This window comes from Carettochelys insculpta, chromosome 5, assembly GCF_033958435.1.
Source record: "Carettochelys insculpta isolate YL-2023 chromosome 5, ASM3395843v1, whole genome shotgun sequence".
Classification (NCBI taxonomy): Eukaryota; Metazoa; Chordata; order Testudines; family Carettochelyidae; genus Carettochelys; species Carettochelys insculpta.
In genome coordinates, this window is record NC_134141.1 from 527073 (window position 1) to 551863 (window position 24791).

At 43.8% G+C, this 24791-nt stretch overlaps 1 protein-coding gene across 2 annotated transcripts in view; it reads right to left on the minus strand.

Annotated features, from left to right (window-relative positions):
• Positions 1-2210: 2210 nt before the first annotated feature.
• SMU1 (SMU1 DNA replication regulator and spliceosomal factor) overlaps positions 2211-24791 on the minus strand; it is a 49139-nt gene continuing 26558 nt past the window's right edge. Inside the window, exons 8-12 of one of the 2 annotated variants that reach the window (XM_074994477.1) lie at positions 21067-21194; positions 19128-19254; positions 11010-11177; positions 9931-10083; positions 2211-8330 (exon numbers count right to left, since the gene is read on the minus strand). In XM_074994477.1, coding sequence (XP_074850578.1) covers positions 8232-8330; positions 9931-10083; positions 11010-11177; positions 19128-19254; positions 21067-21194 — 675 coding nt within the window. In that variant the 3' untranslated portion in view covers positions 2211-8231. The remainder of the gene's footprint in view (positions 8331-9930; positions 10084-11009; positions 11178-19127; positions 19255-21066; positions 21195-24791) is intronic. The other variant, XM_074994478.1, reaches the window with a different exon arrangement.

Below are 24791 nucleotides of genomic sequence, written 5' to 3' on the forward strand. Positions count from 1 at the left end.
GACTAAACCTGTGACTGTTTTTGGACTTGTACTGCTATGTCAAATCACAGCTTGTTATAAATGCAGCTGCATAGTACTGTACTGATTAACTCATCTGACATGGATGCTGTCAGTCTTCACATGCCCATTAAAACTCCTAGCAGATGTATCTGCTCCCTGAGCCTGCTGGATTTGAGGTTTTTTTACATTCTTTTGACTGAGTAGTGGACTAAGTGAAGCTTCCTGCTCTTATAAAATAGGTAATTTGTTAGGCACTAGTGAACAGCAGGGCTGTACACTGCACTAACATGCCTAATTAAGGAGAGCTAATAATGCTCGCTCTGTAGTCCTTATTTGTAGGTGAGGTGAGCAGAACAGCTGAGCTTGCTGTTCTAACTCTCTAAAATACTCTGCCTGCTGATGTGAAGTTTGACTCCAATTTGCATCAAGTTGAAAAGTAGCAGACTCCATAGGGGGAGTGAAGACAGGAGATGAGATGATGCTGTATAGGGAATTCAAGATCACCTTAATTTTCTTAGCATAAGCTTTTGTGGGCAACTATCCTCTTCCTCAGATTGCATGCATTTGAGGAAGCAGGTCTTTTCCCACAAAAGCTTGTGCTCCAAAAAATCTTAGTCTAACGTGCCCTAGACCTTCTCATTTTTGCACATACAGACTAACACAGCTACTCTGATTTTTATGTGCAGCTGTACATGGATTCACAGTTAATGGAGAAATGTGGCTATGACATACTGCTTTTTAAAACTTTAGCTACTGCTGTTAAACCTCTCATTCTCCACTAGGGAAGCAGGGTGCTGCAAAGGAGTGAGGAGAGGCCACTAACCACAGCACAAGCTGGTTGAGGCAGTACTTCTGCTGAATAGCAGCAGATGCATAAGTGGACAAAATTGCATAATTTCAGCTATTGGTGTAAATAAGATCTAGTTAGGGGTATGGAAAATTCAGTAGAGTGGTCTGTCAAGCTATGCTGCTCATATTTGCACACCCTCACAAACTTGAATTTTGCATAAGGGGGGAGGGTAGCTCACCCCCAGGTGGAATGCATGTTCAGCAACTGGAGCTCCTTTTGGAAGGTAAGTTGGGGGTGGTGCAATAGGGGGGTGGCAGTGTGGAGTTGAGCCAGGGTCACAGAGTGGGGGTGAACTGGGGCCAGGAAGAGTAGGATTGAGTTGTTTAAACTTGTGTAAATGCAAGTTTGTGCAACTTAATCATGCATTTCAAGAAATTACTGTAAGAGTTTGCTGTGAACTAGCTTGTAAACAAGCTGCTGTGCAATAATGAGAAAATGTCCTTTTCCTACAGGTGAATCAAAAGGTTAATTTGCTCTACAGCCATTGCTCCTGTAAGATACAGTGTAGTCTATCACTTTCTGGCTTAACTGTCTATTTCACTGGAAAATGACATCTTTAATGCTTTAAGAAAATCTATTTTCTCCTGGGAAATACTTAACACCTTCCATGTTTCATCACAAGAAAGATATAGAAGGGAGCTTCAATTTTAACCTTTTTGTACAGTCCCTCTGAAAAGAACTCAGAATCCAGCTCTCCAACTCCCAAACTTTTGTTTTGGACTGAAAAGGTTGAGATTAGTTGTTAAAGGGTCTGTCTCGTTTTTTTTTTTCCTTGCTTAACAAACATGAAGAGCTTAGGTGTGATAGGCATTTGAAGAACCTACCTGAGAGCAGGGACCCAGCTTCCCTTGGAAATGTGATGACTAGCTCTAGAGCTAGAGGGGAAGGTGCATTCTGTTGCCATGGCTGGTTAGGGTGTAACAGGTCAACTAGTCAAACATACTTTAGTAGCCAGGAAATGCTGTGCTGACTACACAGGAACTGTTCACTCACTTCTCTTGTGTACTGCTTAATGTCAAAGAAAAACTAATAGTCTCTCTCCATGGGAATTTTTTTCAGCCAGCTGTGCAATAAATTTTTGTTCCCTACAACTAGACTCGTTTCTAGGGGCGAGTGCTCTGCTAAGCAGCAGTCTAGTATTTATATCGGAGGGGTAGCTGTGTTAGGCTGGATCTGTAACAGCAACGAAGGCTGCTGTGGCACCTTATAGACTAACAAAAGTTTTGAGCATAAGCATGCTCAAAACTTTTGTTAGTCTATAAGGTGCCACGGGACCCTTCGTTGCTGAGTCTCGTATTTGAATCTCAGTAATGCCACAACAGCACAGCTTACAAGGAACATGTGGTACTTAGCACCCCCACGGGACAGCAAGTGATTTCTTTTCCCCTCACACTGAAAATATCCAGCTAGCCTTTCCAGAATACATACTAATGTCCAATGATGCTCACACTTGTAGCTTCCATCCATGTTTTAATGCAGTGCTCAGCAACCTTTCACCATGTGGTGCACTTCACAACTTGTTACAATCTCACAGTATACCCAACATAACGATCCCCTCCCCCCAACCTAATGCCAGCAGCTACATGCTTCTACAGAGTGGTGGGTTGGGGTGCAGTACACTCATTTCCCCACATTTGAGACAATCTCTTAGCTATGTATCATACTACCTTTGAGGAGAGAATTCCCCATCCCATCTGTGGGATGTGCCATGAGAAGACAAGGAGTCCAATACTGCAACCTTTGTAAATTACAGAATCTCATTCAATCACCACAGTAAATGCAAGCCTTTCAGAATCCTCCATTAACAGAATCAAGCTCCTTCAGGGTGCAGGCTATTCCGATCACACATCCTCCTATTAACTCTACTTCCTGACAACTAGATGGGGGTGGCCTGGCAGAAGAGATCTGATAGGTATGTGATGGGACTGGATTTCAATTGCATTCTAGTCTCAGCTGTCATTAACTACTTACGGGACCTTGTGTGAGTCACTTCCTACCTGCTTCCCCTCCCAGCTTGTTCCTTGCATTGCTACAGTCACCATAGGCTCATTAAAGCAGGGACTGCATATTTTCATACTGCATCTCATTTGGTGAGAGGACACGCTCAGCTACAGTAATAGTTCTAATGTCACTAGTGATGTCATTTTCACCAAACATAAAGGTCCATCCTTCACCTGCTTCTCAGTTACTGAAACAATCCAAACAGGCTGCAGCAGTAGCTGGCACAAGATCCAGTTACATAGGTGTAGCCCTTCAAAGGAGGGACCACTTAGAGATCAAGCATCCATCTCTACCAAAGAACGCACTGAAATTGTCAAGGAAACGTGATTTTACAAATGTTTTTTTTTTAAATTTATTATTACATGACAACTAAAATGAGATCAGGGAGACCCACTGTCCTAATCATTCATACACCCACTCTTCATGCACTCCCAGTCTGTAGTATCCTTGACCTTGTCTGACCATAGACAGTGATTAAATTTCCTACCTCTATACTTGGTAATTTTGTATTTTAAAAGTTCTGGGGCTAATATTTACACTAGCTAATATTACATTAAATAATGTAGCTGAAGGAGAGGTTACTCACCCTGTGCTCGAGATGGTGGGTCCTCAGTTCTCCTCCAAGCTAGAAGCCAAATCAGGAATCCAAAGCAGAGGGTGTGTGGAGCACCCACAGATCATCATCTCAAAGAACTCCAGCTGCTGCACAGGGTGAGTAACCTCTCCTTCTTCAAGGGTCCCTGTGGGTATTCCACCTTTAGGTGACTACAAAGCAGTGTCAGAGGTGAATCCTTCAGGTAGTGTATATTGTCTGATAATACAGATCTTGGAGACAGCTTGCCATGCGGGGTAGAAAGCAGTGTGCAGTTTGGCCAGGGGCCCACAAGTTATGAGTGCTGTTTGACTCTTGATGAAATTTTCAAAACTGATGGGCTGGAGCCTGCTGAGTCAGAGACTGCTCTGTGGTTTGTCTCTCCTCAGTATTTTCTGATGATGTCTGTTATAATGTGTTGCTGAATGGAGATGGTTTGTACTTATAAACAGACCATTTAGTTAAGTTTTGCAGCAGCCATTTGGCTGTCTAGAGTACGTAAGGTGAGCCATGAATCTTTGAGGGAGTGAAGTATCTTGTTTGTGCTTTCAGTGAAGAATAGAGACATGGAAGGAAAGATCCTCAACAGTGGTTTAAACATTCCTAGGAAAACTGGACAGTTGTAGTCAGGGCACCTGCTGCATGATGCTAGGGATCTAGCAGTGGTACCCGCTGCATCCAGAGCTGATTGTAAAGCTGTCTGGGTAATGAGTGAGCCATCTCTCATAGGACCTTTGTATTGATCTCTTTTGTTATCTGAAATTCTTTCAATAAAGGTGTGAAGTTGGTCAAAGATGTGGAATGTGTATTTTGCAAGTACTGCCATATAATTGGAAATACAAAACTGTAGGCTGGTTGAGGAGTATGACTTTTTCCCCTATCACATCCAGCCTTTTCCATTCTCTGGCTCCAGCGGTGAATCTGGTTTTCTGTTGTCTACCCCTCTGATTCACAGTCTCTATTATCAACGAGTTAGAAGATGGGTGGGAGAAGAGCTATTCACATGCCCCCCCTGAGGCCATATCATATTTTTGATCCAGCCTCTTCAATGTGGGTGGACTGGTGGCTGGAGTGTTCCAGAGAAGCCTGGTTGGATTTAGAAGGGCTTTGTTAATTGGTATTGCCACTCTGTTCTGGGTGGACGAGTGTAGGATTAGTCAGCTTGCGATGTGCATCCCTGGGGGTCAAGAGGGATATCTTGAACCTGTCTCAGCCCATGCTGAAGAGATCTTGGAAAGTCCTGGAGTCTTAACGCAAGAGGGAGGTGGAGGGTTGCGTTGTCGAGCCTGTGGAGGACGATGAGGGAGAGAACTGTAATGGGAGTGGGGAATTCAATTATCTGATTCCATAGCTTCCTCTAGTGATACAGATTTCAACTCTGAAATCTCTGACCTGTCCAGTGACCAAATACTTGGGGGTCCGGGTCTGTTTGTCAGCAGACGTTGAGGTAATGGCTTGGGGAAGTGGCTGGTGTCAAAAAGCCCCCCGAGGATCCCAATAAGGCCAGCTGGGTGGGGGCACCCACTGCTGTTGCCACTGTTTTAATTGTACTGGCTTGGATGAAGATTTCCCCACTTTTCTGTGAGGAGAAATTTCATTGTCTGCATCAGAGGACCGTGCTGAATCAGAAGCTGGAGTGAGTGAACGTGAATGCCTTGAGCCATGTAAAGAGCCTTCACTAAGCAGGGGAGCGCGTGGTGAAAAGAGAATCCCCTGTGGTGGTATACGGCAGCATAAATGGCAGAGGGTGCATCGCTACCCTAATCCTAACCCCTTGCACTGCCAGTACCAAGAGAACAGAAGCAGCTGTAGCTCCACTAAGCGCATTCATAGGAACATAAGAACAGCCACTATACTGGGTCAGACCATAGGTCCATCTAGCCCAGTATCCTGTCTTCTGACAGTGGCCAATGCCAGGTGCCCCAGGGGGAACGAAGAGAACAGGTAACAATCAAGTGATCAATTCCCTGTTGCTGATTTCCAGTCTCTTGCAAACAGAGGCTAGGGACATTGTCCATGTCCATCCTGGCTAATACCCATTGATGGACCTATCCCCCATGAATTTATCTAGCTCTTTTTTAAACTCTGCTGTAGTCTTGGTTTTCACTTTCTCCAGCAAGGAGTTCCACAGGTTAACTGTGCATTGTGTGAAAAAATATTTCCTATTGTTTGTTTTAAACCTGCTGCCTATTAATTTCATTTGGTGACCTATGGTTCTTGTGTTGCGAGGAATAAATTTATTTTCTCCACACCCTGTATTTTCTCCACACCAGGAGTGTGCTTTGCCAGGGCCAGCTTGTCAACATTAGCAGCTGCTGGCACCGGTGTAATGTTCACAGAAAATGGTGTTTGCTTTCTCTTTGCCAGCTTATTCTGTGGGGCACAGAGGGTGGCTCTGTATTGTTTGAGGGGGGGGCGAGCCCTCTCCTTCTGTGGCCTTTTTGATGAACCACTCGAGGATGCCCCCTTAAAAGCACGGAGGGTGGCAGAGCAGTGCTTGGAGCTGGTCCATTTCACCATTGGGGATACTTATCTCCAGGAAGTGAGAGACCTCTTTTTAAGTCCAAGGGCGTTCCCCTTATCTCTAGGGCTTCTCCCAATCAAAGCCCTGTCAGTAGCCTCAACCCTCTGCTGGCTATGCCTGAGGTGGGAGTTGTGGTCCATAGGTGTGAGAATCTGCTCCATCCGCCAGACACAGAGCTGCTGTAGCCTCGATCTCCTGGGCCATTTTGTCAATTCCCACAGTGCAGGCAGCTTTCCATGTTGTGTTGACCCAGACAGCGTGTGCACAGAGTGGCCATCAGAAACTGAAATGGAGAAGCCACAAACAGAGCACTTTTTAAAACCCAGCGAGCTGGGCATGAGCGAAACTGACGAGACTGGCTGCATTATGGAACGAAGCCGCTAAAAGCGGCTAGGGCTGCTTGGGAGAAGCCACGTCCATAGCTCTCCCTCCTTGTCTTCTTGTTCTTGTGTTGTATTCAGTTCTTAAATATTTAAGATAAGTTGTTCTGATTTTGGGTGGCTGCTTCTTTCCCCCCCCCTTCAGGTGACTGAGGGCAGGATTGCTCTTGCCACCGCAGCCAAAGGTGAACAGAAAACTTGAGGAACCAGCCACCCACACGTGCAGTAAGTGCCACAAGCATCTCATGCCTGTGCTCTGCACGGGAGGGCAGCTGGGGGGCAGGGGAACCACTGCTACATACAAATCTTCAGTCACTGGGCATGGCGGCACTGATGCACCTAAAAGTGGGGTACCCATGGGGACCCTTAAAGAAGATCAAGATATTTAAGAGAGGAAAATCTGTGTGTCATGCTGCATCCTTACTGTGCTTTATGACAGGGACTTGCCAGCACCTGTGGAGGCTAGTGAATTCTAGCAGTGGCTTCGTTACCTCTCTCCAAGCCCAGTGAATGGGCTCTAACCTAGTATATGCAATTCACTTGATAGATACACATTGTAGAATTAATTGTGAACTACCCCTCTGCCACATGGGTGGAGTGTGGTCTTGTCTACAATATAAATTCAGGCAGGAATATGGGTCTCAGGTGAGCCGCTCGACATACAGCTATGGTCAAAAATGCAAAGGACAAGGTGGAAACATAAAAATCCATGTCATGTGCTCATGTGAAATACTATTTCCACTGTCTAAAATATTGATTTATTGCTATGCCTGATGAAGTAAAAACTATTTTTAATGCAGAACCATCTAAATTAACATGAACTAAACATTACAGTGTTAATGAATAGGCCCTCTTACAGCTAGGATAGTTGTTCATGATTAAATTCTTCTGTTCATCTTCTCATTGCTCAGCATGATAGAAAAAGCCACTGTAATAATTCTACAGGGTTCATCACCAGTTTATACGTGAGAACTGCAGTCACAATAATATCACCTATCACATTAAACAGTCTGAACTGGGCCTACTGCCTACAAATTATAGGGCAGTTAGCCTGATTCCATGCCTTCCTTTAGTGATACAGCTTCCAGTACAAAAGATGAGAGCAGGAAATAGTGCACTAGAGAGTCATGCAAATATGGGTGCATGAAAGAACAAAAACAAAAGCTCATATTAAAAACGTATGCCGAACCCTGTATTGATCTTCTCATCAGGTCAGCTCGAACCTATTTTCTACGGTAGTCAGAATGCAATTATACAGGTCTCTGCTGGAAACAAAGCCCATACATGCAACTTCTTGTCATACAAGACACCAAGGGGTGGATCTTTTGTGTAGAAGGCAGAAGAATGCTTCATTTAATGAGGATCAAAGTTAGATAGCTGGTATGACATAAATACAGCAGAAAACCCCATTGTATTAGAGTACTTCAGTACTAAAAAGCAAGGTAAGTTAGGGTCAATAGTTGTTTTCCACAAAGAATCCACCTTTGCTAAGGTGGTGACCCTCTCCTCCTGTCTATTCCATTCTCATTCTCAAAGAAATAAGTGAGCCATCTGCTAGACATTTCAACAAGTCAACCATTTATAAATTGATGGTGGTTTTTCCATCTACCTTTAAAAACACCACAAATGAAATAAAGACTTCAGAAGACAGAGTAATCATTGCTACAGCAATTAAACTGCTCTAGCTACCCAGATGCAGGGTTAAGGAAAGAGTTCTATCCACTGACATTATACAACTAATTTAGACTAAGTACTGAAAAAGCTGTCAGGGCTCCTGAACTGAACATTGAGGAAAAAATATACATTCACGTTGTGTACTCAAAAAGCATGAATGCAAGAGCCCTTCATCTAAGAAGCATACTCCAAAGCTGGTTAAAAACAAAGTTATGGTTTCCAGAGTTTCAAGAGGCCATCTTCACTGTAGGTAGCAATCAAGTTCTGATGAGGATGGTGAGCGATTCCAATGACATCCTTTTCATGAACCTATAGTATGAACAGAAGATAAATGAATGCAAGTCATCTCTGCACATCACCTCCAGCCAAACCATAGTCTTAATCAAAGACAATGAAAAAATATGTAAAGGTTCAGAGTGCACATCAGTACTTTAGGACCATAGGTATTATTGGGATACTGTCATCATTCACAAGTATTTTCAACCTAGGACAGCAGAGACAGGGAAGCGTTGGTACCATTATGCAAGGCACTGGTGAGACCTCATCTGGAACACACTGGAATTCTGGTCTCCCACATTTAAGAAAAATGAATTCAAACTGGAACATAAGCAAAGAAAGGATGATCCAAGGAATAGAAACTCTGCCTAGTAAAAGGAAATTCAAAGAGCTCAACTTGTTTAGTCTAACCAAAAGAAGACTGAGGGGAGACAGTAGTCTCCGAGAGCTATCCTAAGTACATCAGAGGAATCAATATCATATAGGGAGAGAAGTTATTTTAATTTAACATCAGCATGGGCCCCAGAACAAATGGTTCTGAAGTGGTCATCATCAACCTTAGGCTTAAAATTAGACTAAGGTTTCTAACCATCAGAGGGAAGTTCTGGAACAGCCATCCAAGGGGTGTAGTGGGAGGCAAAAAACCTCATTGGCTTCAAGATGCAGCTTGATAAGATTATGGAGGAGAGAGTATACTAGGACTGCTTACCATGGCATAGAGCCAATCTGCAACTACTAGTGGCAAATACCTCCATTGGGCAGCAATGGGAAGGACTCTGAGTTACTACAGTGAATTCTCTCTCATGTGCCAGCTGCTGGGTCTTCCCATGTGGTCAGGATTTAACTGACAACTGTGTCAGGGGATGGGAAGGAATCTTCTTCCAGGTCTGACTGGCAGAGATCCTGAGGACACAGGCCACTTGCAGATTTTTAAACTCCATAACTTGGAAGTCTTTAAAAAAATATGATTTGAGGACTTCAATAGCTCAGGCAGTTGTAAGATATCTATTAAAAGAGTGGGTGGCTGAGATTCTGTGGCATATAATATACAGAAGGTCAGACTAGATGATCATGATAGTTCCTTCTGGCCCTTTGAGTCTAGCATCTAATAAAACAACAACAGATTTCCTGGTGTGGTCACACCTTATACTACAATGCCATTCATAAATCAATTGTTCTTTAATTTGGTTTGATCTGATTTCCCCCGTCCACCTCATGTGTGGGTCTACAACAGCTAATGCTGTCTACATCTCAATATCCACCCCCAACAAGAGTCTTTATATGGAATTAAGCCACTCAAAATACAAACAGGAAGAGTCACATCCGTGAAGTTTTAAACTAAAAGAAAATTGTGCAAACACGAACACTTTCAGTCCCATTGACCTGTGGAGAGTGCAGGGTTAAACCACAGTATACACTCACAATGACTATTTAAAAAATCTTTCAAGGATTACAAGGACTACATTCTAGCTAAAGCTCATTTTCATTTTTAATATTAACACTAGAACTCAGAGGGTATTTGTCATGGGAGGAAGTGGTCACTATGGAATTCAAGTTTACATGAACATTCTAAAAGAGACAGCACGGATTCTGCCTTGAGTTTACTCTCAAATAGCTTATGGTAAGTACTCACTGTCAGAGTTCTCTCCAGCTTGCCAGTTACTGTGCTAAAACAGTACAACACAAAGTCTTCCCCCACACAGTATATCCATTCACCACGTGGTGAAAGGGCACAGCACACAAAGTCTCCACCTTCTCTCTTACCAGAGCTGAAGCTTCTTACAATCTATAAAAATGAAAAAAGGTTCAGTGGATTGACATGTGGCAGCACATGCCAGGCTAACAAGGTTAGCTTCTAGTAGATACTCACATCATGAACTTAACTGCCTAAATAATAAACCTGATTATCAGAAGATCAGAGCACCCAGCAGTTTCCACAAAAGCAGGGGCAGGCAAAATACAGCCCAGGGATGGATCCAGCCCACCAGGCCGTTTAATCCAGACCCCCCGCTGGGGGAGAGCTTTGCGTGCTGCCCCCAGCCCGAGAAACATCTCTCTGCTCCTATTAGCCAAAAACCAGCCAATGGGAGCTGAGATAATTTGCTGGAAGGAGCGGGGCAGTGCCACACAGTTTCTCAGCTCACATTGGCTAGAACTGGCCAATAGGTGGAGAGAGATTTTCCTGGGGAGTGGGACAGCACAGAAAAGGCAGGTGATCTGTGCCTGCTGGCAGGTGGGGAAGCCTGCCTTAGAGTGCTGATGTATGGGAGCTGCTCATAGTCCCCCTCCTACATCCCAGCTCCCTCCCAGACCATGCACTCCATCTTACATCCCTCCCCCAGTCCAGAGTACTCTCCTGAACTCATATTCCCTTCTGCACCCTCCACCCCAATCCCCTGCCCCAGGTCACAACCCCCTCCACCCAAGCACTCTCAGACCGCACACCCTATAGTGCACTCCCATCTCTTACCCTGAGCTTCCTTCTGCACCCAGCCACCATCCCAGACTTTGCACCCCATCTACAGAAAAGTGCAGCCTTTGACCTCTTACTAAAATCTCAGCATGCTCCCCCACCAGCATGCCCACTCCTCATTAAAGGGAGTAATCAGGTCTTCACCCAATACACAGCTTGGAAAGGTCACAAATCTCTTCCCAATTCTAATGCTTGTTAACCCCTTAGCTGCATCAAAGGGACACTCTTTGATCACATACTTGTCCTTGCATGTTCATAATGACTACTGTGTTTGATCTGTTGCAAACAACAAAGTGTTCTGGATTTTTAGGCAGCAGAACTACGCTATTCACGGTGATGTCTGTTCCAGCAGTGCTACCAAGAGATTTGAAAGTGTTGGAGCATTCAGTTGTCTTCATATTCCAAATCTATTAAGCAAAATATAGAAGTGGAAGCACTTTATGATCAGGTCCATTTTTGCATTTTAATGAACAAGACAGCACACTTTTGCTAGGAACATTGTGTTAAGCATTTAAAAAAAAATTATTGAAACTAGAGAAAAAAGAGTAACTAATGACAGTAATGGTAATTCAACAGGTTCACAGATTTTGAAACCAGAAAAACAACCTTTTGTGCACCTACACCAATTGTCTATGCAGCATTGGCCTGAGAATATTACCTAGCAATTTCTGAATCAAGCCCAGTAACTAGTGGGTGAACAAAAACACCCTTTTTTCAGAAAGATATCCAAATACAGATTACTTACCTGTGGCTGAGATTCTTCAGCATGGACTCTTAACCCTTTTTCATCTCACAAGATGCTCTGACCAGTGGAGCCTACATGGTAATATTCTACTAATGGTAGTGGTTGGTATAAGACACATGCTTTCTTTGCCCCTCTTCACTGAAATCCAGACTTTCTAAGGCAAGGGTTTAAAAGGAGCATGGCATACTATTGTCACAGTTCTGACGCCCAAGCCCTTTGGTAAGCAGGAGCCTCCAAGGTAGTAGGGAAAAGTGTAATACAGAGGAGTGTTGAAATGTAGAGTCTGTCTTGGAAACATCAGTTATGGGTAAGTGACCTTTATTTGTTCCTTGCCACGGACAGAATAATAAGCAGTACTCTGACCAAGAATAGTGGGACCTGGCATTCTACTCAAATAAGGAGTGCAGGACTGCTCTGTCAACTTTGCATCTGCTCTTGAATTCAAATCTAAAGTATAATGTTTAGTAAACAGTGGAAAGAACACCAGGTTACTATTCTACATACTCTACCAGAGGAATACACCCAAAGAAAACTATGCGAGATGCCTCTGATCTATGTGAAAGTTCTGATTCCTGAGGAATGGATAATCCATTCACCTTATGAACATAAACACCTAATTAATTTAGAGACTGATCAGAAATAGCTTTTCCCTTTGTGTGTGTATGTATGTGTGGAGGGGCGCATAAGCTACAAACAGTTCTGAAGACTGAACTATTTAGTCTTGTCAAAATTAAAAGATGAAGTCTCCTCACACACAGTGTGTGTAATTTAGTTTCCCTATCATGAGTATCAGGCATGGAGGGAAATTTTTATTGATTTATGTGAAAAATCAGAGGCTATTTTTGGTAAAAACTTAGGATGAATGCAAAGAATCGCCTTATTCTTATGAAGTACAGAGAATGTGGGATCAGCCATTATTGCATGCAAGTCACTTATGCATCTCACTTCAGTGAATGTATTACAAACACCGCTTTTATTGATAGATGAAATGAAGAACAACCCCCAAAAGGACAAAGAGAAGTCTCATTAATTGTGCTGGTGCTACATTCAGATCCTGGGAGGGCACAAGAGTTTCTGTTGAAGGTTATCAATTATTAGGACCTTTTAAAATTCCCTTAGCCATCTCATTAGGAAAACTGAACTTCCATCTAGATACATGATAATACTGATAAGGCTGCGAGATGAACCTTAGGAGCCCCCCCATGTGCAGCAAGATTTCCCCTTGGACACCTATAACCGATGAGTTTGAAGGTGAGAAATCGGGTCAGTTCTGGCAAGGAACAGCGGCAATGGCTGCACAAGGTCTTTGTCTCCACTGGCACCAGCAACGCTGATGTGGGCCCAGGCCCACTCCTTACCTCGGGCTCTCTGGTTTTCTTCTCAGAGATGATACTTAACCTCAAAGTATTGGGGACCACTCCTGATGGCAGTCCTCCAGGTTACCTGATCCTCAACCTGCCTCTCCCAGGGTCAGCATCAATGCCGCACTTTATTAAAGTGTTCTTAAGGGCTTCTTGATAGCACTTCCCCTCTGCCCACCATGAGACCCTGCCCCAGCCATGAGCTGAGCGCAGAAGATCTCTTTAGGCAGACAAGTGTCAGGCACTTACCACATGACCACACCATCATTGGTGCATATGGGTAATTATTGCCTCAATGCTGCAGGCATCAGCCTCTGCAAGGATACGAACATTGGCACATATGTTCTGCCACATGATGCCTAGTATTCTCCTCAGATACCTTGGGTGGAATTTCTCCAGATCTTTTAGATGTCTTTAGGGAGTTCAAGCTTCATCTATCTTGGTCTGTGTCTTGATGTCATGGTCAAAGACTCGCCTACATAAGAATCCATAAGCTGCATTAGAAATTCAGTGGTGAATTTCATCATCAATGTCAGCATTGTTGCACAGATAATTTCTGAGATAAAGGGAGCTGCTGACATTTTCCACCACTCAGTCATTCACCGTGATGGTGGGTTTGGGTAACGGTATGGTGCATGTTGGCTGAAAGGGAACTTTGGTCTTTGTGTATTGAGAGTCAGTCCCAACCTGTGGTAGGCCACAGCAAAAACAATGATTGCTAGGAAACCATCTTCCAAGGTAGCACTGACCTCTGCATTGTTGGCATACTGGAGTTCTACCACTGATGTTATGGTTTTGATCGTGGCTCTGAAGTCTCCATCCTGTAGGTTATTTTGACTACACTTGGGAAGTTGTCTCCAATAATCTGGAGTATTGTTGCCAGGAAGATATTAAATGGTATAGGTGCTGTCACTACCCTGTTTTGACTCCAGTCCTTCTGTTAATTGGTTCAGTTGTGTTGCCATTGTTGAGTATCACAGCCTGCATGTTGTCATGTAAGAGGTATATGATGTTGATGAACTTTGCAAGACAACCAGACTGTCACAGGATCTTCCAGAGAGCCTCACAGTTGACCGAGTCAAATCCTTTAGTCAAATCAAAGAATGCCATATACACAGTCTGATGTTGTTCCCAACATTTCTCTTGTATTAGGTGGGCAGAAGAGATCATATATTAGTCATTCCTCAACCTGACATTGTGAATCCAGAAGAACTTCTGCTGCCAAAGGAAGGAGATGTCTCAGAAGCACTTGGGTGAAAATTTTACCTGTGGTTGAAAAGCAAGGAGATCCCTTGTTAGTTTACGCAGCCCATTCTGTCACCCTTCTTAAAGAGGGTCATTTTGATGGCATCTCTGAACTTGCTAGGTATGGTTCCCTCTCATCATATCATCAGAATGAGGAAATACAGGCACAACAGAAAGGATAGACCTCCCTGTTTGACTATCTCGGCAGGGATTCCAAGGCCTGTGATCTTGTCATCTTTCATCTTTTTTATGTCTGCTTGGATCTCACAATTAGAAGGTTCATGATTCATATCAACACAGACAGGATCTGGTGATCACATTGGAAATGCTTTCATCAACAGTTGCACCACAGTTGAACAAGTGGCATTTCATGTCACTGACACCATTAATACTTGTGGAATTAATATTTTTGATGCAGCATCTAAAGTTGCTTTTGTAATTTTGCTAACAAGTGCTGAAGAACTCTCATCTTAAGACAAGTATAAGGAGTCACAGTAGTGACTGATGCCAACAGACCCCACAACAAAAGAGAAGAATCAACTGTCTTGGTACCAGTGAAGGAGATATATATATCAAAATAAATGGATCCACAGATGTGCTCTAGCAGAAAAACTCTCTCCACCACTGAGTCCAACGTGGCTCTGTAGCAGGGTCAACGCACCCCACATCACCTCCTGCTGGTCATGTCGGGAATTAGCTCAGTTTGTTAGAGTGCACTTCCTTTTGGCTGGTATCTCACCTGTCACAGTGCTGCTCTCTGCTCCACTGTTTCTACCCGCTGGCTGGGACCCGTGTCACTCCTTGGACTGTGACATCCTCTTCAGACTCTGTTTTGCCCAGGTATCAGCAGTCCTCATTCCTCACACCTGCCTGAGCAGTCAAACTAAAGCCCCACAGTTTAGCAGCCTGTCTCAAAGACAGTCTGTATAAACCACACTCTAATGTGGCCAGGTGAGATGCAAAGGGGAAGAGGAGGGAACCCAGGCCCACTCACTACTCTGGGTTCCAACCCAGGGACCAGCTGGTGACAGCCATCTCTTGCCCTATTTCTCTCCCCTTGACAACTCCTATTCCCTGGGCCACTCCCCCATAACCCATTCACCTACTCTGCCCTTGTACCAAGGCTCACCGATCAGGCAGGAGCTTCTCTCCAGGATCCCTGGGCCTGCCCAGCACTGCTCCACACAAGGTGCTACCTACTACACAGGGAAATAAAACCTGAAGGCCCTGATTGGTTGGGTTTGCTCAGGCTCCCTCTGGCCTGCTTTCAACTCTTTCCCTGCCAGGGTGAGCTAAAGCATCACTGCAGGCACCTATAAAATGAATCATTTGTGTATGGTTTAGACAGAACCAATGTTCCAATGTGTGCAGAATAAATGTTGTTATGCAAACCAAGGCATGTGCTACCAATAGAAATACATGGTGCCCACTGTGGGAGGCTGCAGACTCTCTGCTAATCAGCTGGGCAGCACCTGAATCTCTCCTGAGTCGACCACCAAGCACCCAGCTTACAGGAAACAGTGGACATGATGTTTCCCCATTTAACTGTAATTGCAGACTGACAGTGAAAATATTTTACATATATGAAGTAAGAGCCCTTCCTTGGATGTAGTAGTAGTAGGCATCCTTCAGTCTGCATAGACTACGGATGACGTTTTTATTAATCAGTGGTCTAGGTATGGCTATACATAATCCCCTGCCTTCCTAACATGCTGCTGTAACACACAAATATTTTGTAAACACTTTATGTGCTGGGAAGAACTCAAAAGAGAACCTTATGCTGAAAATAAACCTCTACAATAACAAAACACAGGTATTTCCAATGACATGATCCAATATATGTGAAAATGTGTGTCTTAAGACCAGAGCTGCAAACCGACCCTGGAGGTAGGTATTACAGAAGTTAAAGGCAACATGCACAAGTAAACTTTCTCTATATAGGTGTGTAATCTTGTTAAATACAAAACACAACAAAGGACCTCATCTTTGGGGAGACTCAGAAGATAACAAGTAAAACCTCACCATTTCTCCGTAATCTACTGCATTTCACTATAGTAGAGGAAACCTTTTTCAACAGGTGACTGATTTCTGCATAGATATGAAGCACGTGAGCTGCTGGGGGAGAGATTTTGAACTGAATTGTATTAACTCCATGAAATAACTTCTGAAATTCATCTGTCCAATGATAACTCACATCGGTTAAAAAAAAAATTGGACAACTGGTTTCCAATAAATAATATCCAAGTGGATTGGCTTGAAGCACTGCATTCTTACATCAAATCTAACATCTCAGAAGAATCACAGAAGATGAACTTTCTTTTTATCATTGAAGGTATAAAGAGAGGGCTGCACATATTTCTTCAGTACAACAATCAAATTCCTCTATAACAGCACAGCTCTGGCAACAAAGTCAGTCTCTGTTCCAGATCTTTTCTTCTTTTTCAGACACTTACCTCTCTGTAGTCATGTGCCTGACACAGAAGCTGAATCTTGCTTTTTTCTGGCCAGCTTGGCTGGAAACAGAGCCAAATTTGGCCTACGAAAACCTACAGCCCTGCTTCTTTTAAACCCTTCCTCTAGGATATCCGAAGTCCAAAACAGGGTAGGGGTCAGAAGAGGCACTTGTATATTGGCACAGCTACCCATAGTAGCATTTTACCATTCAGGCTGTGCTGGCTGAGCATCCCATCAATGGGAATATGCAGAGGACACTCAATGGATAAATTTAATTTAGCTATGGAGTCAGCAAATGAGATGACAGTAACTTCTGGTGTTATATTTAAGAATTTACTCTGGCCGATTGGCCTCCTAACGTGGGATTTTGCAGGTTTGGCACCAGTTCATTCTATATTTGCATATCAATTCAAGACAAAGTGAGAGCACCTGCCTATATATGTTCTCCTATGTGTCACCACTCTGGCAAAAAGATATATATCCAAAGTAGTTTCTTGTTGGGTATTAATATAACTATCCTGAGACATACACATAACATGTCCAGCAGAATAGACAGCCACTGTGGGCTGCCTGGCAAGATGTGGGCGAGGCTGAGAGTAGCTAGCACTTAGCACTCCCCATGCTCCTCAGACACTGCCCACTCTGAATCTTCCACACCTGCCCCAACCTCTCATGAGCCCACAGATCCACACAGAACAGTGTTCTGGCAGCAATTCAAAGGGAGCCAAGGCTCTGGTCACCATGGCTGCTAAAGTTGTAACAGCTGAGAGCTCCAGGCCCTGCACTGCCAGGCCCTGGGGCAATTGTCCTGTTACCTCTCTCTCCACCCACATCGGTAGGCCTGAACATGTCACAGATACGGTGTGAATTTTACTATAACATCCATCCTCCCAGCTGGCCTGTACTTTCAGAATTAGACTATTTTTATTTCTACTGTAATAAATAGAAGGCACCATGTTGTAAGTTACTGCTAGCTTAATCTCTTGGCATGAAGTAGAAGCAGTCAGTAATTTATTAAGATTAAGAAAAGGAAACTGTTATGGGTCCTACAACTTGCATGATTTATTGAACTGGCTACTCTGCCAATCCTAAACCAGCCAGAAATCTTGATGGAAAGGTGGGCAGGGGTATCCCTAACAGTGTAACAGAAGCCCTGTCACCTGTAATGACTATAACAGATATTTTTCACCTCCAGCTTCCATGAATAAGTATTTCAATTCTATTTCCAAAATGACACAACTGCAGGTGGTATGGTGTGACGTTACTGGATTTTTAAATTAAAGATGAAAGCCATTTAGGTCACCATTGTATGTAGTGGCACCAAACCTTGTGCCAGGAGGGCCAGGTGAGGTGTGTAATTAAAGCTGGTAATGTCCTGAATCTGTTCATGCTACTTACATACATGTGCCATGTTTGTGCGTAAGTTACAGATATTGACTTTAAAACATTTTTAGTTCAGGTTTAGTGGTAAGATTCACAATAGGAGGTGTGATCACCTCCCCAGTCAGATGACATGAGCTCACTAAAGGGACAGATGACCAGATGTTGAATACCCATCTCAGGAATTTGGGACTGGTCATCTGGGATGCAGTCAATGGCAACATGCCGCAGCAGCCCACCTCATCAGGTGATACTCCATTGCCTATGGAAGAAGAAAGGGGTTTTCCCATCCACATGGCAAGCTACAAGATGGTCCTGGCAGTGACCATTTTTTTCTCCCGTCTCTATGAACTAAGCCTGTGTGAACTGGGATCCCACCCTCATGGGGTGTGCTTTCAAAGACTTTCAAGAAATCAGCAAATAGCACCGCTGGGCTGCGTCAACAGCTTTAATTGATATATATAATGTACCAATTTAACAATTTTTTCTCTCTCACCCTAGTCTTTATTAATAAACCTTCAGATTTCAGATTCTAAAGGATTGGAACAGCTTGCTGTTTTGGGTAAGATCCAAGTACATATTGACCTGGGACTGCGACTGGACTCATTGGGGCCCGGAAGAATCTGTTTGGATTTGGTGAAATAGGCTGTAATAACCTCTGACCTGAGTAAAGCGTGGTACTGGACTGAGTGGTTGGAGCAGCTGAAGAATCTGCAGGTTTGCTTGTGGGGCTTCTGGCTGGCCAGTGGGGCTGGCAGAGGTAATTTTGTGGCTGGTTTGATTTGTCTTAGTGAGAAGGAAATCACAACCCGGGCTGTAAATGGCCCAGTTTTACACTGGATTGGTTCCCTCAGCTGTGCCCAGAACTCCGCATCATATTATATGTGGTCAGATGGGTTACACCATCATGTTGCCCAGAAATATGCATTTTCTATATATTCTTGGGACAGCAAAAAATGGGCAGTGTAGCACTCCATAATTTGACAAAGTACCATTAGCTGTCTCATTTCATCTTGTTTAGCTTCCATGAATCTACATGTAAATTGGCCCAAATGACAGAGCTTGAGCCCTAGCTTTAATAACAGTATCTTTAAGTGAAAGTATCTCAAATATTAAATGCTTCAACACAGAGAACAAGCCCTATATGTAACTCACAGAAATGACCATTTTACCTTTACTGTGCCATCAGAGGATGCACTGATAATATAGTGACCATCCTGTGTAAAAGTAGCTTCATTAACAAATGAAGAATGACCACGGAACTCCTTCAAAGTTTTTCCTGATTTTAAGCCATGAATCCTGTTACAAAATTTAAAAAAGGTACCATTAATCCATACAATCTGTACAGAGGTATGATGCATACACATAAAATAAAGGAAGAAATTAGTTTCTTTATGTCTGATGTACAGAACTAGTAGTAAAATACGCTAAAACATCTGCAGCTAGAATACATTAGTCATCACAAGCTCCTTTCCCCAACTACAACTTCTGACTATGCAAAATGTAAAGGGACATCATCAACTTGAAATCTAATCAATTTAAAAAAGCTAAAAGGTAGTTTCAGGCATACATAGAACATAAAACCCCAAGAACTGGCAGAAGGACACAGGTTTGTGTGTTAGTTGTAAGGTGAATTTAACCTAAGAACCCTGCAGACTTAAGTCTTGTTTCTACTAGGCACCAGTGCACTAGAACTCAGTCCTGAAGGGAGTAATAGGAGCATGGAGTGGCTGATTCTGGCAAGAAAGTTCAACAGATACTGAAGAATTCTGATAGCATAAATACTGGCCCCCAATCTAAGTACTCACATGGCCCCAAGCATATTAGCATCTGAGCAGCCACTAACTACTTAAAAATCAAAACTCTTTTTATTCCCAGGCTGCAGAAAAACTAGCTTGATTAGTTTATACAACAGTTTTATGGTGTGAAAGCTTTGAGTGAGGCTAAGTTGAGGAGGAGCTTTGCAATTTACTTTTGAATTAGGTTGGTTTTGTGGTCCCCTTTGTTCTTATGAGCATGAGTTCCCATATTCTAGTATGCCCAGCTCCTGCAAGCTCAAGTCTTCTCCAAAAAAGGCCAATTTCACTGCTCCAAGAATTGATGCGACTATGAGGGCGTTGGGCTGTCTCAGACTGGGTAACAGGGATGCAGCCTGGGACCCACAATAGTGGAAGGTCCCACTTATTCACAGAAGGTGAGAGTCAGGAACTGCATCTTCGGTTAGGGTATCTAAGCTCCCAGGCCCAAGAACAGCTCAACAACAGCTGAGCTGCTTCCTGGAAGTGTACATGTGCTTTGGCGGTGCATCCCACAATGCTTCCTGATGGAAGTAGAGAAGATGAAACTCTGTTGGCTAAGTGCTTCACCCTATTAGAGAGAATTACAAAAGACTGTGGCAGGTGTAAGGCCACATTTTTATAATGGCGATATCTATTTCTCTATGTAGTTGCTGCTAGGAGGACGGAGACAAGTGACCCTGGAGAACTTCTGAACTCTCCTCTCTCTGCACTAAGAGGTTTTCTGGCTGCTTGGCACTCCCTTTTGTGGTGTGAAGGCTATTATGAAGAAGAATGAAAATAACAACCCACCAATAGCTATCAACTGGTAGTGATTGGGTTCAGTCAGAACTGGTGTTCAAGAATGGATGTATGTCCCATTAGCTGTAAGGACCACCAGGTTGCAGTAGCTACTTTCAGAAACAGGTGTCCTAAAATTTGACTATAAGCTAACAAGTACTGCTCAGTAGGCCTTTTGCTGGGATGAGGTGGCAGGCGTGAGAGTAGTGAAATGACTACTGCTGAATCTGAGGAGAGAAATACATTTGAACAAATGTAAAAACAAAACACCCTGGCCAGCACTGTTCTGCTTAACACTGGAATGACAATAGGACAGCACAAAAAGAGATTACAAAAACTAATAGCAAAAATTTAGATTATCTGTTCAATAGTAAAGAGCCAAGTAATTTTATTCATGTTAAAAACTGACACTAACGACTAGTTTTTATGTAAGATAAAAACATCTAAAGATTTAACACAAGAGGATGGAAGAAATAATACTTGGAACCCCTATTAGAGCTTCTTGTGCATTATGACCCCCAAATGTATAATTTACCTGATTGTCTGATCAAAAGAAGCACTAAGAATCTGACTGCTGTCTTTAGAGAAACTGAGGCAGGTGACACCTTTACTGTGTGCTCGTTCAAATCTCCTCAGACACTGCCCACTCTGAATCTTCCACACCTGAAAGACATCCAAAACACTAGTTAGAAAAAGGACTTCGAAAAATCATGTAACATTAAAAGGGTATTCAGGACTAAGCAGAGATTATCCAGGATCAAAAGCTAATCTAGAAAGCACTGGCAGTAGTGCTTTTTACTTCTTCAAAATATCTAATACTGTGGTAAATACATTTAAGAGGCACCTGCATGACTCTAGCAAGCTTGCATTCAAACAAGACTTTGGCAAACAGTGTGCTGAAGTTTCTTGCTAATGTGGGAGAGGTGATGATTGGCTCTGATTTCCCAGCTCCATGTAAGAACAGTTGTGTGGTATGCCTCTTCTTTCCTTTTTCCACTACTGAACACAAAAAAGGCTTCAAGTTTGACCACGCCTGAAAGTTAATATAAAACCAGCACAAACCCCACGTAGTGAGCCTGTCACTGGAAAATTACACTGCTGCATCAGTTGAAGGCTGCATTTACACTTCTAAAACTAAAGCAGAATCACGGAACACAGGGAGATGTCTCCCAGTGCTCCATGTGGCATGTAAGCTAATAGCAATGGTCAGCTATTTAAACTGGCACTTTGCAGTGCTGTAACTTGCACTCAGGGAGGAAGGTGTTTTTAACAACTCTGAGCCAAAAAATTGCAGACCAGTAAAGTAGCAATCTAGACTTAGCCTTAGTCACAAAAACAATGTTTTTGTTGAGGTTCAGGTGCAGAATCATCCCAGCACAGTAGCTACCCTCAGAACATTATTCCTTTGCACTCTACTATGACAGATTTATCACCAAACAGGCTGCATGACCCTCCCAACTCCAGGACTGGCCAATTTTTGTCAAATTTTCAACATTATTTCACACCCTAAAATACACAAATTCTGGAGGTACCAGAGTGCACTCCATAATTAGGGATTGGTTTTAAATGGGATATAAATTCCTGTCTTTTTCTGCAAGTGGATGATCAGGCAGTGTGCACAGTTACCAAATTATTTTGCTTTCTGAAATTCTCTTCGTTGTATGCAATAGGAACTCTTTAAATTTGGGCTTTAGCCAACTTTCCTGTCCTACTTTCAGCTGCTGACTGCTCTCTCTTACATACTACATCTACTCCATATTTTGCAAAAGCAGCGGATTCTGAGTAGAGCTTGGGCAGTAAGTTTGATGATTTTTTCCCCCCCAGTAACAGTGTTTAGCTTTTATTCTTGTTCTAACTGGAAGTGGAGACAGCCAGCCTGGGCACTCAAGACCTGTTAGGAGTTACACTTCTGTCAGATGTGATCCGACAGCATGGCTGGTGCACAGCTGCTGGCATGTAAGACACAAGAGATGACAGATAAACCATCTGACAGTACCTTGCGTTTCTTCTGATACTAACTCTAGTCCAACCCTCCTCTTTAATCAACTATTAAAAAAAAAAAACACCTAGGAAACATATAAGAAATTTTGCTGTGTACCAGTTAGCCTTTCTTCATACACCTACACGAACCAGGCCATTTTTTCTGGTGGAACATAGTGGTACAGAGTACTGGCACATTTTTTCATTAGAACACCAGAAAAATTTTCATCACTGGTCCTGCAGCAGTGTGGAGACTGGGGCAGGAGTCCCCGCCAGTCTCACAGAAGCACAGGGACTGTGGGATTAAATTTGAACACCCTAACCCCTATGAAGAATCAAACTTTAGTCCCAGCACCATTTTTTCTAGGAAAAAAAAAAAAAAAAGCACTGCACCCACACATGCCAAACACAAACCTACACAAAAAGAGAAGGTAAAGTCAAGCCACCTAGCAACAAAGACCCTCTGCTTTTCCTGACACACTCACACCTCACCATACCCCAGAGCTACTGTACACCATGCACTGCAACCTTAACCCTACTTCCTATTAATGCCAGCCTTCCAGCACCCCTTCAACAATATGCTTGCATACAGCCCTTTAGTACAATGGACTTTTTTGGACTCATGCCCCCTTTTGATTTTTGAGAAACCTTCACGCCCCCTCCACCTCTTCTTTACCATCACCCAACCCCCCTTTAACAAAAAACTCAATTCGTAATTTAAAATAAAAACAAAACTTCATATAAAAGTATTATTTAAAATTAAAAATAAGCACAAATAATTTTTCTTGGCCCCTTGCAGACACCTGGTACAGCCCCAGTTCGCCAGCTGCCTGAACCCCATGCCAGTCACCAGAGCGGCCTGTGCCAGCCACCCATCTGCCTCAGACCTGCACTGCCAGAGCTGCCCTCCTGAGCCCCGCACCACCAGGGCCAGCCACCCACCCTCCCACCAGCCGCTGGAGCTGGCCGCAGGCCAGATGCCTGAGCCGCCTGCCCAAGCCCCACACTGCCCAGGCCAGCCACCCGCCTGCCAGTCCGAGCTGCATGAGCCCCACGTTGCTGGGGCCAGCTGCCCACCCACTAGCCCAAGCCCTGTGATGCCGGAATCAGCCACCCAAGCCCCGAGAGTCCTGCAAGCCAGCCAGCCGCCCGAGCCCTGCGAGCGGTTCACCCGAGCCCCTCCCCTCCCATAAAGCCAGATACTACCAGCCCCCTGCTCTTATTCCCATCCCCCTTACTGAGCTAGGCACCCCAAGGCCCCATCTAACTCCATCCTTCCCCTCCTACCCCCGCAACTCACACTCACTTACCTTAGCACGTGGGTCTTCGCCAACTGCCTGCTTTTTATAGCAGCTGCACCAGGTCACCCATGTAAAATGGCAGGGGCTGAGAGCCAGAAGCAAAGGATGGGGAAATAGTGGGGGGCACTGGGTTGCCTTGCCCCCCCACTTGAATTTCTTCAGACCCACCCCAGGGGGGACACGTGCCCCAGTTTGGGAAACCATGGGCTAGACTGAGGACAACAGGCAACCTACAATGAAATATTGGGATTCTGTCTCTCTCCAGGTCCTTACACTACACCTCTGACTACGCTATCTAAGAGTTTTGCATGGATGTAGTTCAGGGACAGTCTCGCCACCCCTCAAGTCAAGCCTTAAATTTCAACGTCTTTGGTTCTCTGTGTAAATCAAACCCTTCCAATATCCCAGCTTTATTTTGATTTAAACAGTGTTAGAACAGAACTGGGAAGGTAACTGACAATACAAATGGGGTCATTAGTTTTCAGACTCAGCACATAGTATGAATCGCTGCAATGGACGGCATCTACCTATCAGCCTGCACTACCAATATCTCCACCATGCCCCTCCTTTGAAAGTGACTGGGATCTTTCATATCAGCCAGTCAGCCCAACTACAACTTTCCTTTTTCAATGTATCTTCCACAGCAGTTTGCTCATTTCCTTGTATATATGGCATACCCTTAAGTTGATCTCCAACTTCGAAGCTGTTTCATACGGGTGACTACAGAAATCTAGGTTACCTGGGTTTGGTTTTATGAATGCTTGAACTCATCTGTCCTGGCAACTCTTTCCAGTGATGGCTATAGCAATCCTATCAGGCTGCATAGGGCACCTGTCAGCTATGGGACTGCTGCTGGTGCAGAGGGCTGCCTGGCCTAAAGCTGGAAGGCTGTGTGTACACTGAGCTGTAGTGCTGGCAGCCTGATGTAAATGAGCTGTCTTGAAAATGCAAATAGATGCTCATTTGCATATTTACATTG